This window comes from Salvelinus namaycush, chromosome 31 (assembly GCF_016432855.1).
Source record: "Salvelinus namaycush isolate Seneca chromosome 31, SaNama_1.0, whole genome shotgun sequence".
NCBI classification, from domain to species: domain Eukaryota; kingdom Metazoa; phylum Chordata; class Actinopteri; order Salmoniformes; family Salmonidae; genus Salvelinus; species Salvelinus namaycush.
Genome location: NC_052337.1, coordinates 9,107,422 through 9,122,772, shown reverse-complemented (window position 1 = coordinate 9,122,772; position 15,351 = coordinate 9,107,422). Strand labels below are relative to the sequence as shown.

General features: G+C 40.8%; 1 protein-coding gene across 3 annotated transcripts in view; it reads left to right on the top strand.

Moving 5' to 3' along the window:
* Window positions 1-2,506: 2,506 nt before the first annotated feature.
* Window positions 2,507-15,351, top strand: part of LOC120025733 (SEC14-like protein 2) — a 32,173-nt gene continuing 19,328 nt past the window's right edge. For 2 of the 3 annotated variants that reach the window (XM_038970332.1, XM_038970331.1), the window contains exons 1-4: window positions 2,507-2,642; window positions 2,830-2,905; window positions 8,214-8,257; window positions 8,913-8,975. In XM_038970332.1, coding sequence (XP_038826260.1) covers window positions 2,589-2,642; window positions 2,830-2,905; window positions 8,214-8,257; window positions 8,913-8,975 — 237 coding nt within the window. In that variant the 5' untranslated portion in view covers window positions 2,507-2,588. The remainder of the gene's footprint in view (window positions 2,643-2,829; window positions 2,906-8,213; window positions 8,258-8,912; window positions 8,976-15,351) is intronic. The other variant, XM_038970333.1, reaches the window with a different exon arrangement.

The window sequence follows — 15,351 nt, the reverse complement described above, 5'->3', positions numbered from 1 at the left end:
AATGCTGTATGTTTATCCCCTTAGATTCTGTGAACAAAAATAAGTATCATGGTGAGTACAAAAGAAATCCATCAGACAGCGGGAAAGTGTTTGTGTGTGTGTGTCTGTGTGAGTGGTTTTTGGTTGTAATGCTGAGAATTTCTGTAATTGACTTTCACGACTTCTGCCGAAGTCGATGCCTCTCCTTGTTCGGGCGGTGCTCGGCAGTCGACGTCGCCAGTCTTCTAGCCATCGCCGATCCATTTTTTAATTTTCCATTTGTCTTGTCTTGTTTTTCCACACACCTGGTTCTCATTTCCCTCATTATGTGTTGTGTATTTAACCCTCTGTTTCCCCCATGTCTTTGTGTGGTATTGTTTATTCTGTTTCATGTTATGTGCACGTTAGTCTGTTACGCTGGGGTTATTGTCACGCCCTGACCTTAGAGAGCCTTTTTATTTCTCTATTTGGTTAGGTCAGGGTGTGATTTGGGTGGGCATTCTAGTTTTTCTATTTCTTTGTTTGGCCGGGTATGGTTCCCAATCAGAGGCAGCTGTCTACCGTTGTCTCTGATTGGGGATCATACTTAGTCAGCCGTTTTCCACCTTTAGTTTGTGGGATCTTGATTTTGTATAGTTACTGTGTAGCATGCAGAACGTTACGTTTGTTTATATATATATATATTTTTTTTTGGTGTTCATCAAATAAAGAAAGATGTACGCTTACTACGCTGCACCCTGGTCTCCTCATTCCATCAAAGAACGTAACAGTTATGCTAACCCAAATTGTTATTTTGTGTTTATTTTGCCGTGTGCTTTTGGTTCGCCTAAATAAAAGGCTCCGTTGGCTACCCAATATCTGCTCTCCTGCACCTGACTCCCTTACAGCCATTTTACGCATGCCTGACATTGACAGATACTTGTTGTAATCCCTTTTGATGTTTGATGCTTGAAATTATAGTCGACTAGATGTTTTATAACTGTATGATTATATAACAAAAACACAGTCTAATTTACAATCCCTGAATACTATTTGAACCATCATTTGTTCCATTCCATTCCAGTTCCTATCACCCTAATCCCTGAAACAGCACATTATTCTCTAAATGTGGAAAGACAAACACTTACAAAAGAGAAGGAAGAACAGAGATTAAAAAGTCATGCTGTCCCGGGAAATCTGCAAATAACAGGGACATCTTACTTTGTTGTGGATGTGGAACAATCATGGATTGTAAGAGTGGTCAAGATGTCCATCAACAAGGAGAAGAAAGTAAGGTTTGGACCTAAAGATGGTGCCTGGACTCTGAGGTGTGTGGAGGGTAAAGTAAGAGTTTATGATGGGACTTTTGTTTCTCTCTTCTGCACTGACAAAGATAATAAGTTGAAGAGGGTTGGGGTATTTGTAGATTATGAGAAGAATATAGTCTCCTTAACAACATGACCAACAGTGATAATACTCATATCTACTCTTATGTAGAATGCAACTTCCCAGATGAACCCCTTCATCCCATCTTTAGTGCAAGCTCAACCCTCAGGATCATTCATCATTCAGGTGCTAATGTTCAGAGTGGAGAACGTCAAGCGGTTCAGCATGGAGAACGTCAAGCGGTTCAGCGTGGAGAACGTCAAGAGGTTCAGAGTGGAGAACGTCAAGAGGTTCATAGACCTAGAAGTGACTCAATAGGATAGATGATAGCAATGTTATCAACCTATTGTTTCCACCAATCCAACCAGATCAGATCACTTTAAGAAAGAGAGAGGAAAGAATAATTCAAAGTAGTTCAAACAGGACCCAGGTGTGAACCAATCCCTGCCTGACTGGAAGGGAAAGATGAAAACCAGCAGTACCTAGAGGGACATATTTAAGTATCCCTGGTCTAATGCATTGGCCAATGATATGATCATTATTGACTGTATTGGTGGTCACAAAGCTCTGCTGTGAATCTCTGAAATCTTATTTCTGTTAGTAATTGACGTTTGGTCAATGGGTGCTTTGCCTTTTGAAGCGTTTGTCCAGGCAGCTTCTATGTATCCACTTTACCTGTTCCTTTGTTCACTTTTTTACCTGTTTTGTAAAGGACCGTTGTAATGCAAGGGCACATTTCTGCCAAAGCAGACTATAAAGTATCTTCAAAGCCCCTAACTAGACCATCATATCTTTACAGTAAGCTATGTGCTAAAATGCATGGGAATGATGTCAATGTGCTAAATGTCCCTGTAAAATATGCCAAATATGCGTATATTATATGATAATAAAATATAATTTTGTTCATTGCATTGTTTGATTGTTGGAGAGTTATTACTGTTCTATATCACTACTGTACTGTGTTGGGGGTTTATCTGGGATAGAGTTGTTCCTAGATGCTGAGCTGAGGTCAATTTAGCATTTCCCCAGTGTAGTTAAAGGTGAGGATTTGGGAAGGATAGGCTGGTCCTGGTTCAGTGTGCCTCGGCGTCATGCGTGACGGCATGACTACCTGGAGGAAGGGGAGGGAAGGGAAATGGCATGGGAGGTGTGTGTGTGACAGTGAAGACCACTTAATTCCACCGGAGGTTATTCACAGAAAGTGATTTACTGGAGCGCCTGCGCGGCAAATCGTAACAGATAGAATGAGCAGACGAGTGGGCGACCTCAGCCCGAAGCAGGTGGACATTTTAGCCGAGGTAATTAAACTTTCCACTATAACATTTGATGTTCTTTGTAGGCCTATATTCTAGCGTCTGCTTATTCAAGTTACTGTCGAAAAGGTTTTTGTCATATAGCCTATTCAGTGTATTCCTTCATTCCCCCCCTCCCAACAATTCTTTATTTAGTTCGTTGTGTCAGTATTGTGTTGTCTCTTGCTGCTAGTTTCGGGAGCGGATTGAGGACATTCTCCCAGACCTTCCCGCGCAGCATGATCACTACCTGCTCCGCTGGCTCCGAGGTAAAATCAAAACTACATCTTTGTTCCCATAGTAACATGAGATAGTCCTACCCTGCATTTCTGCAGGTTATATTTATATGTATTTGTTTTACCCGCAACATGAATTGCATACATTACAATATGATGGTAGGATGGTCATGTGTAAATCTCCTTTTTCTGAGATCAAATTAAAATAGGGTAGGACTATCTAAAGTGCTTTTCAACATCTCTATTCCTACTTAAGCAGGCCTATGTTCCTCGTGGTGAATAGAAAGAGGATGAAACATTTGTGCTGATACAGTAGTCTATGTCTGAGTAAAAGTAGACCTAAAGGCTTCATTATCTCACTGATGTAGTGGACATGGGCTTAGCCAACAGCACATGCTCTCAGTTTCTCTGACCCCTAGAGAGTGAACCCTACAGTGAAACGTGTTGTCCAAGAATATGAGAACAGGTTATGTTGTGACAACCACATAGGACAAATGTACAGTAATAACTTTGCACTCTCTGTCCCCATAGGGAGCTAAATCACACAGGTAGCCTAGGCATTTGAGGAATTTTGACAAGTTGTTGTGTTTTGACTAACCGTCAATCCACAACCCTGTTTTCAAATTATATTTGACTCCTATTCATGGTGGTGACATTTTTTGTAAATTTACAGTCAAATACAGTATTTTGTACATATGTTACCTGTTGCAGAGAGACACTAGTTTTCCAATCAGATTGGGTGTAAGGTATTGAGGTATTGTTAACCCACACTCAGCAGACCCAGTGGTAATGTAACTGTTACAAATCGCCCAAAAATGTACATATTGCCACTTTAACAAATACTTAGTAGTCAAGTTTCGGAGCATGTCTTTAAGGAAGGGAGATTTGTTTAACAATATATATAATTTTTTCATTTTTCACAAGCATCGCCCACAAAAAACATTAAGATAATGCCCCTTCTACACTCCCCTGTGTCTCCAGCATCAGCTCCCCCCCAATGATATCCTACAAAAAGTGTTCATTGTTTGAAGTAATGTTGTTGTTGTAAGATTGCAAACAGACTTGGCAGTTTTACTGTTATGGAGTCCAACTTTAAAGAGATTATTTTGTATACTTTTTAGCAAGTAGTTCTGAAAGTAGTGTTCACTTTTATACTACGTAACATACTGTATGTGCAGATATGTGCACCACATCATTGTTCGCTCTCTCGCTCTGGTGTGTGTACATGATGTGCATCTTGCTTGCTGTCACTCATATGGCGAGGGGTTGAAGCTCATTGGTTGAACTCAAATTGCTAGGGGGCTGGCCCACGTAGTGGAAAATGTAGGGAAAATAGCGCAGCACAGCTCCCAGAAAGACAGTCGCTTTCAAACTATGGATTTAGTAGATAATTGAGGTAAGACTGTAATTCTGCTCATATATTATGTATTTATGAACTACAAATCCAGTCCAAAGTGGGAGATTTAGTAGTAGCCAAAGTTCTGGAGCATGTCTTCAAGGAAGTAATTTATTTTTCAACAATATTATTCCCCTTCTACCCCAACCCCCCCCCCCCCCCCACCCCCCATACACACATACACAAAATTACAGGCTACATGAGAGTACATAATACAGATCCCTTCAAACAGCCCTCACTCCCCCAACCAGTAGTAGCCTCAATGCTGTAAAAAAGAGTGAAACAGTGCCCTCTATATCAAATACTAGCAAATACATTTGTCAACATAAATACAAAGAAACACACACACACAGAGAAAATGAGAGGGGAGGTGAGGGGAAGAGAGAGAGAATCACCTGTGTGATACAAGATGCACCACTACATAATCAGAAACATGGATTGTTCTAAAACTTGTGTATAGGTAGCTGAAGACTCAAGTAAGATTTGGGGACTGCATCCATGTTTGTGTATCTAGAGACTGATCTCTAACGTTCCTGGCTGCCAGTGTGGCTTCTGCTCTGGTGACATCTGACATTCGGTCGCTTTGTTTTTGATAAGGTTTTGGAAGTAAACATCAGCTCATGGGGCACCTCGCTGGCCTGACCAATAGGGATGGACCGTTCGCCCTCTCCTCCTCCTGCCCTATGCCCACAAGAGCATATTTACTCAGCCAGTAGACCGGGTTTGGACAAACAAAGTAGGCTAAATATAAGATGACTTCCCAAACCTGATCTTTATAAAAGCTGGTGTACATTTACGTAATTTAGCATGCGCTCTTATCCAGAGTGACTTACAGGAGCAATTAGGGTTAAGTATCTTGCTCAAGGGCACATCAACAGATTTTTCACCTAGTCGGCTCAGGAATTCAAACTAGCGACCTTTCAGTTACTGGCCCAACGCTCTTAACCACTAGGCTACCTATATTCCAGTGGTCACCAACCGGTCGATCGTGATCGACTTGTCGATTTCCAAGGCATTTCTAGTCGATCGCCAAACATTTCAGTAAGAAACCCAACGATAAAGCCTTGTGTTCCTATTTTTGTTATTAGTCTCGGGCAGCCTACAGCTGGCAAAACGTTTAAAACCATGACTAGAGAGAGACTGTCAACGAATACACCAAAGATCTGATGTTTTTATGAGTGAGTTCATGTTTAAGTTCTTACTCAGCACTGTCAACACTTTGTATTCAACACTTTTATAAACTATAAAATGCGCATTCTTCCTATTTCTACTCAGTGCTTCAACAAGCAGTGCAGCAGTAATGAATGAGTAGGAAAGTGTATCTATAGGTTTGTGTTGTTGTTATTATTAGCGACTTGGGTCTTTTTTAATATCAAGGAATATTTCACTTTCTCTGTTCATATGAGTAACAACATGAATATGTGCATGAGGCAGAAATAATGCGGTGCGACTCGAGTTTCCCCATCAGCTGGAAGACGGTGTCCCTTTTTGTTCCGTGTCAGTGGAGGAAAGGGAGAGCGGAGGGATGTTGAGGCGGACCCTCAGTCTGCTGCGCTCTCCCTCCGCTGAGACTGACCATCAGATGCAGGCACCATCTGCCCAGTAAAATATAAAGCAAATCATTTAAATGTATGTTCACTCACCTGTGCCTCACAAGTAATACAACAATGAATCTATTACCGGTGTGATCATATAGCCTACCTCAAAGTTAGAAATATAATTTAAAAAAATATACCGAACAACAATGCATTGGCAGGTAAATTCAAGCAAAGCCAGTATGCGGTGACAATGTAATGAGCTTATAGCTTACTGCACAAACCTCATTTCTACAGTACTGTTTTTAATTGGTTAATGTTGCATAGGCTTACATAATAAAAATCTGAGCGGTAGATCTTGGCATGCATTTTGATTATGGAAGTGATCTTGACTCAGAAAAGGTTGGCGACCACTGTTCTAGAAAATCATGTTTTAAGCAGCAAACAGTGAACATACTTCTGTCTATGACTGTATTTCATTGTCCAGCTTCTGTGCCACATTGTGAATGTGTGTGATTATTTTATTTTCTGTGGTTGGACAAAGGCTCTGATCAATTCAATAGAGCACTCAATTTCCTATTAGTCTCTTAGGGAAGTGTATTGACCTGTTGAATGGGGTAGTTGGACAGGTAGGGGAACAGGTCCAGTATCTGTAGCCTACCCATAGACAACCAGGCATGCAGCTGGACACTTATCCTGTAATAGTCATTAGACAACACAGGGACCAGATTACTGCAACTAGGATGATGGTAGTGTACTCACTGTCTGTACACACAGGTGTGTGAGAACAATGTAATTAAACACACATAGCAGTGTTGTAGTAGCTACTAGGTGCCATGCATTGGGGTTTGGGCTTTTATAACGTAGAAGATTAAAACTCATTCTGCAAATAATGTATCAGCATTCACTACAGGCAAGGTATGCCATTAAATAATAGCTATTAAATCATGTGTGTGTGCACGTTTGTGTCCATATGAGTTGACTCTTCCACGTAGTGGGCATTACTTCAAGGCAGATGGAATAGATCAATATTTGCGTTCTCCCTCATCCTGTGTTTTAGCCTTACAAAAGAAAGTTTATCAACTTATTCAACTGTGTCAGATTCGCTGTCTCACTGTCATTGGATGGTGTTACTATGTACCCTGTACACTATTTGCACTTAATTATATGAATAGCATTGGCCAACCTAAATTCAAGGCCATGACAATTCTATGGTCCATACTGTATGCTTAAGGAATATTTGCATAACCAAATTTCCATAGGTGAGTTTTTTCACGCAAGCATAATAATGATTTATTATGTGTCCATTTCGCGAAATTTGTCTTGCATTTGAAACTCAACAGCACAACATAAACATCACCAGGTATAGTGGCGCAGCGGATCTGAGGCACTGTATCTCAGGGCTAGAAGTGTCACTACAGACACCCTGGTTCGAATCCATGCTGTATAACAACCGGCCGTGATTGGGAGTCCCATAGGGCGGTGCACAATTGGCCCAGCATAGTCCGGGATTGGCCGGTGTAGGCCATCATTGTAAATAACAATTTGTTCTAAACTGACTTGCCTAGTTAAATAAAGGTTAAAAAAGGTTTCCACCAAAATTACATCAACGTCACACAAAAAAGAGATGACAATGCTTTGTAATGTTTCTCTAACAAGAAATTAGTATTAGTAAGAAGGTATTGTATTAGCCTATATTGCTCAATTTCATTTCATTTTTGTGAGTCTTAACCAAAATATCAGATGGGACAAAATGTTCAGCTGCCACTTTAAGGGCGGGAGGTGACCCTGGTAACATGGCCACTCGAGCCCTTTCTCTTGACCGAGGTTGGATATTCAACGGATATTCACACTTTCAAGCCTCAATAGCTTTCAAACCACTTGAGCCACAGACTCCAAATAAGTGTCATGATATTGGAAAAATTGTGCACAACATTGCACAGGTCTGGTTTTCACGATATGGACATTCATTTGCTTTGCAAAGCTAATAAACATGTGGAAATGTGAGCAGCATTTTGTATTCCTAGTTCAATTAGTTAGGGAGAAACTTTTTTTACATTCAAATTTCAGTAGCTCCTTGCTCATGTGACCTACTGACTTCAAACAAGGTTCAGAATGTACACTCAGTTTTTTCAGCTATATATCACGTGTTCAGACTTAACTTTTGACTTTTTATTCGCAAATGCAAATGTAACGCACTGTAGAGCCCTGCAAATTGACCACCCGCCTACGTGTCTGGTCAAAACGACGTTCTTACCCGCCAATACATAAATCCACCTGCATTTAGCGGGTGTTAATGTTATGCCTGGTAATGAGAGTACATGCTTGGATGGCCATAATGATTGTCTGTTACATCTTGTTTTGTCTTATTCTGTATCATGACAGGAGTGTTGTTTTTCTTCTTTTCCAGCCCGAAGCTTCAATGTTCAGAAAGCAGAGGCGATGCTTAGAAAGGTGAGACCCTGTTTCAAGTGTTTGTTGATCTAACAAGGTCCTCCTGTACTCTCTGATATCTAAATACTGGCTACTTTCCTCAGGTTGACTTGTAATGAGAATTATTGACTGGACATAATAATGTCTACATATCCAATTTACCATGTGCATGTTAATATACACTGTGTATCCATGATGCATTACCCTGTATTTAAAGAGTAACATGTGTTGTATTGATAAGAGAGACTAGAATGTAATAATAAAGATGGTAACATAACAAGGTGTCTGTCTGGTGTCTGTAAGGTCTCCATGGTGATTGTTTAATAGAAACAATCTATTTCTATGTTTTTTTCTTTCTACATCAGCGGATTATAATATGGAACCCTGCGATCTGCATCTTCAAGCTACTTATTACACACACACACACACACAGGAGATAATAAAGTATCAGTATAAGCCTCCTGATCCCTTCCCAGAGTGCACTGCTTCCAAAATGCTCCATTATATGTGTGTTCCCTTTTGTTCAAAGTTCAAAGCCTTGAGGTTGTGTTCATCCAGAACTCCACATTATCCCACATTAAAAACACACACTTGAATCTTTTCAAAGCCAACATTTATTCAACATAACTCACTGCTAAAAGACTGTTCTGAACAAGCGTTTCTGTCTCCTCTGTAGCATCTGGAGTTCAGGAAACACATGAAAGCAGACAGCATCATCGCAGACTGGAGGCCTCCTGAGGTGCCTGCCTGTCTGTCTGTCTGCCTGTCTGTCTGTCTGTGTCTGCCTGTCTGTGTGTGTGCCTGCCTTTCTGTTTGTCTGCCTGCCTGTGTGTGCCTGTCTGACTGCCTGCCTGCCTGTGTGTGTGCCTGCCTTTCTGTCTGTCTGTCTGCCTGCCTGTCTGCCTGCCTGTGTGTGTGCCTGCCTTTCTGTCTGTCTGCCTGCCTGTCTGTCTGTCTGCCTGCCTGCCTGCCTGTGTGTGTGCCTACATTTCTGTCTGTCTGCCTGCCTGCGTGTGTGCCTACCTTTCTGTCTGCCTGCCTGCCTGTGTGTGTGCCTACCTTTCTGTCTGTCTGTCTGCCTGCCTGCCTGTGTGTGTGCCTACCTTTCTGTCTGTCTGCCTGCCTGCCTGCCTGTGTGTGTGTGTGCCTACCTTTCTGTCTGCCTGCCTGCCTGTGTGTGTGTGCCTACCTTTCTGTCTGTCTGTCTGCCTGCCTGCCTGTGTGTGTGTGCCTACCTTTCTGTCTGTCTGTCTGCCTGCCTGCCTGTGTGTGTGTGCCTACCTTTCTGTCTGTCTGTCTGTCTGCCTGCCTGCCTGTGTGTGTGTGCCTACCTTTCTGTCTGTCTGCCTGCCTGCCTGCCTGTGTGTGTGCCTACCTTTCTGTCTGTCTGTCTGCCTGCCTGTGTGCCTACCTTTCTGTCTGCCTGCCTGCCTGCGTGTGTGCCTGCCTGCCTTTCTGTTTGTCTGTCTGGTGAAAAAGTACAGCTCCGTCTGTAACAGAGTACAGCTACACCATTAGGACTACCAGTGTTATTACACAGTGTAATAACACGACACAGATGTTGATACAAACTACTGTCTTACACAATGCACATTATGATCATTTGTGTGGCTTTCCTCCTTTCTAGCATGGTATAGAGATAGAGTTATCTCAGATAGAGATTGGTATGATCAGATAGAGATTGGTATGGTCAGATAGAGATAGAGATATCTCAGATAGAGATTGGTATGGTCAGATAGAGATTGGTATGGTCAGATAGAGATAGAGATATCTCAGATAGAGATTGGTATGGTCAGATAGAGATTGGTATGGTCAGATAGAGATAGAGATATCTCAGATAGAGATTGGTATGGTCAGATAGAGATTGGTATGGTCAGATAGAGATAGAGATATCTCAGATAGAGATTGGTATGGTCAGATAGAGATTGGTATGGTCAGATAGAGATAGAGATATCTCAGATAGAGATTGGTATGGTCAGATAGAGATTGGTATGGTCAGATAGAGATAGAGATTGGTATGATCAGATAGAGATTGGTATGGTCAGATAGAGATTGGTATGGTCACAGAATTAAATAGAACAACTATAATATATCTGGGTTGTAAAATGGTGTAACGATTGTTCTCCTCCTCGTCTGAGGAGGAGCAGGGATCGGACCAAAACGCAGCTTTTGTGGAATACATAATGAATTTATTCAAACAAGACGAACACGAAGCACACTTGAATAAATTACAAAATAACAAAAACGACGTAGACCGACCTGGACATGAGAACTTACATAACACGAAGAACGCACGAACAGGAACAGACTAAACAAACGAAACAGTCCCGTGTGGTACATACACAGACACGGAAGACAATCACCCACAAACAAACGGTGTGAACAGCCTACCTTAATATGGTTCTCAATCAGAGGAAACGTAAAACACCTGCCCCTGATTGAGAACCATATCAGGCTAATTAACAATGAACCTAAACATAGAAACACATAACATAGAATGCCCACCCAGCTCACGTCCTGACCATACTAAACAAAGACAAAATAAAGGAAATAAGGTCAGGAACGTGACAAATGGTCTTGATTCTCAAGCTGTATGAGTTCTACTAATTATTATTGAGCTGTATGAGTTCTACAATACTGAGCAAAATATAAACGCAACATGTAAAGTGTTGGTCCCATGTTTCATGAGCTGAAATAACAGTTCCCAGGCATTTTCTTATATGCACAAAAAGCTTATTTCTCTAAAATGTTGTGAACAATTTTGTTTACATTCCTGTTAGTGAGCATTTCTCATTTTCCAAGATAATTCATCCATCTAACAGGTGTGGAATATCAAGAAGCTGATTAAACGGCATGATCATTACACAGGTCCACCTTGTGCTGGGGACAACAAAAAGCCACTCTAAAATGTGCAGTTTTGTCACACAACACAATGCCACAGATGTCTCAAGTTTTGAGGGAGCGTGCAATTGGCATGCTGACTGCAGGAATCTCCACCAGAGCTGTTGCCAGATAATTGAATGTTCATTTCTCAACCATAAACCGCCTATAACGTTGTTTTAGAGAATTTGGCTGTACGTCCAACTGACCTCACAACCACAGATCACCTGTATGGCGTTGTGTGGGCGAGCGGTTTGCTGATGTCAACGTTGTGAACCGAGTGCCCCATGGTGGCGGTGGGGTTATGGTATGGGCAGGCATAAGCTACGGCCAGCGAACACAATTGCTTTCATCGATGGCAATTTGAATGCACAGAGATACCGTGACAAGATCCTGAGGCCCATTGTCGTGCCATTCATCCGCCGCCATCAACTCATGTTTCAGCATGATAATGCATGGCCCCATGTCACAAGGATCTGTAATCTGTAAATTCCCAGTTCTTTCATGGTCTGCATACTCACCAGACATGTCACCCATTGAGCACTTTTGGGATGCTCTGGATTGACGTGTACGACAGCGTGTTCCAGTTCCCGCCAATATCCAGCAACTTCACACAGCCATTGAAGAGGAGTGGGACAACATTCCACAGGCCACAATCAACAGCCTGATCAACTCTATGTGAAGGAGATGTCGCCCTGCATGAGGCAAATGGTTGTCACACCAGATACTAACAGGTTTTCTAATCCACGCCCCTACCTTTTTTCTTAAAGTATCTGTGACTAACAGATGCATATCTGTATTACCAGTCATGTGAAATCCACAAATTAGGGCCAAATTAATTTATTTCAATTGACTGATTTCCTTATATGAACTGTAAGTAAAATATTTGAAATTCTTGCATGTTGCATTTACATTTTTGTTCAGTATAATTAGTCCTGTCTAAATAAAATAATTCAAAATATTTCACCAGGGAGCATGACTTAGCCACAAAAGAGAATTTGCTTCTGTCACGCCCTGGCCTTAGTATTCTTTGTTTTCTTTATGTTTTTTAGTTAGGTCAGGGTGTGACATGGGGAATGTATGTGTTTTGTAGTGTCTAGGGGTGTTGTATGTGTATGGGGCAGAGAAGAGTGTAGTTGTCTAGTTATGTCTATGGCTGCCTAGATTGGTTCTCAATCAGAGACAGCTGTCATTCATTGTCTCTGATTGGGAGCCATATTTAAGGCAGCCATAGGCAGTAGGCTTTTGTGGGTAGTTGTCTATGTTCTATGTTGCATGTGTGCACTTAGTTCAGGTTTAGCTTCACGATCGTTGGTTTTGTTCATTTTGTAAGTGTTTGTTTTTCCTTCATTAAAAGAAGATGTATTTTTCACGCGCTGCGCCTTGGTCCTCTCTCTCTTATCAAGACGATCGTGAAAGCTTCTTTTATGAAAACTGCTGTGGATTGTTTCAAATCACAAGTGTGTTTGGGAAGCCGCAATTTGGGTTGTGTGCTTGGCAATAGGTCCAGCTGATTGAATTCTGGCTGTCAGTGAAAACCGTCTACAAAATGTGATAAGATAATGTGTTGTGAGTATAATTTAAAATGTTGAATGAAGACAAAGGGGAGGGGGGTGTGGTGAAGATATGGTGCGTCTCCAGAATGCATATGTAGGAAAGTGCCCATTTGGCAATGTCTTATTTCTGATTGTCTTAACTCTCCACATACACAAGACATTTTTTCTTCGCCTCGCGCAAGTCAACAAAGTCTGTTTTTTATATCCGTTGCCACTAATTCCTCAGTATTTGAAAAATCTTGTCAACACTCCCGGCCTCGATAATCACCTAGCCTGAGTGTGAATTAGTAAAATATCATGATCTGATGATCCCATATATCCAGTGAAAACATCCTAAAACACAGCTTTCTGTTCCAAACTCATTGGCGCAGGAAACTTTGAGAGCCCGGAATAGCCTAGTTGATACATTGTTGCAAATTTGTTAGGACAGCTTCAGGCCAGACCCTGTGATAATTTGATACAATGCTGAATTCCACGAGCAATAGCTCAAGTCAAGACATATAGAATGGAAGGCAGACAGGTGAAGAGAGATGAATGTGATTCAAAGGATATTTTCTTCTGATTTTATTTGTCCGGTTTAGGTCTATTTATTTTACTTAGTTGATGAAGGACGTTATAGGCCTACTGCTGCATTGGTCTATAGGCTATCTCTGAGTTCCATGCTCTCATTTCTTTAGCCGCCAATGGATCACAATGTATCAATATGTCCATATGGCAGAAGCTAGTGCTCTCGCCATAGTTGAATTTTACTTAAGAGTGTTATGATTAACTTCTAGTTGGTCCCAATCCCGGATCCGGGAGCACCCTCATCAGTAAAAAAGCTGCCTAGCATAGCGCCTCAAGTAAATACTAGCATCTAAATATCATGAAATCACAAGTCCAAGACACCAGATGAAAGATACACATCTTGTGAATCCAGCCATAATTTCTGATTTTTAAAATGTTTTACAGGGAAGACACAATATGTATTTCTATTAGCTAACCACGATAGCAAAAGACACAACTTTTTTCCCCCACCATTTTTTTACTGCATAGGTAGCTATCACAAATTCGACCAAATAAAGATATAAATAGTCACTAACCAAGAAACAACTTCATCAGATGACAGTCTGATAACATATTTATTGTATAGCATATGTTTTGTTCGAAAAATGTGCATATTTCAGGTATAAATCATAGTTTTACATTGCAGCCACCATCACAACTCTCACCAAAGCAACTAGAATAACTACAGAGAGCAACGTGAATTACCTAAATACTCATCATAAAACATTTATGAAAAATACACAGTGTACAGCAAATGAAAGACAAAGATCTTGTGAATCCAGACAATATTTCAGATTTTTTAAGTGTTTTACAGCGAAAACACAATTTAGCATTATATTAGCTTACTACAATAGCCAACCACACAGCAGCATTGATTCATGCACGTTAGCGATAGCGAATAAACCAGCAAAAGATATTACATTTTTCACTAACCTTCTCAAAACTTCATCAGATGACAGTCCTATAACATCATATTACACAATACATATATTTTTTGTTCGAAAATGTGCATATTTAGCGGCACAAATCGTGGTTATACAATGAGAATAGTAGCCAAGCTGCAAACAAAATGTCGGGAGAAATCTTGGGAGAGGCACCTAATCTAATCAATAACTAATCATAAACTTGACTAAAAAATACAGGTTGGACAGCAAATGAAAGATACATTAGTTCTTAATGCAACCGCTGTGTTAGATTTTTAAAATGAACGTTACTACGACATACAGCGTGCGTTAAAGCGAGACCGCACCGAAATTAATGGCGGAATAATAGTTTAACATTTTTCAACAGAACAATGAATTAACATCATAAATAGTTCTTACTATTTGATGAGCTTCCATCAGAATCTTGTGCAAGTTGTCCTTTGTCCAGAAGAATCGTTGCTCGGTTGTAGATCGTCTTCAACTTTGGAATTAGCAGCAAACATTAGCCATGTGGCGAAGACGTGTCCAACTCACTATAACGCAGCACAAATGAAATACCGAAAATCGCAATATACTGATATAAACTGATATAACTCGGTTTAAAATAACTACATTATGATGTTTTTAACACCTATATCGAATAAAATCAGAGCCGGATATATCTAAAGCCTATAACGAGAGCTTTTCAGAATGCAATCCTGAGGTCTGTCTTGCGTCATGACGAACGTTGAAAAGATTGCACCCCCGGTTCCAAGAGCTTTTATACGGCCTCAGAACTACCCAGACACCCCATTCCAATTCTCACTGCTTACTGACATCTAGGGGAAGGCGTATGCAGTGCATGTAGACCCATAGATTACATGCAAATTTATAAACTGACCCTGGAACAGAGCCCCCGATTTCAGATTTTTCAGTTCCTGACAGGAAGTTTGCTGCAAAATGAGTTCTGTTTTACTCACAGATATAATTCAAACGGTTTTAGAAACTAGAGAGTATTTTCTATCCAATAGTAATAATAATATGCATATTGTACGAGCAAGAATTGAGTACGAGGCAGTTTAATTTGGGAACAAATTTTTACAAAGTCGAAATGGCGCCCCCCTATTGAGAAAAGGTTTTAACCACGTGACAATGATTTTCAGAAACTAAAATGTTATTATTGAAATTAAACTGTTCCATGAAAATGTGCATGCATTTGAAGTCAGAAGTT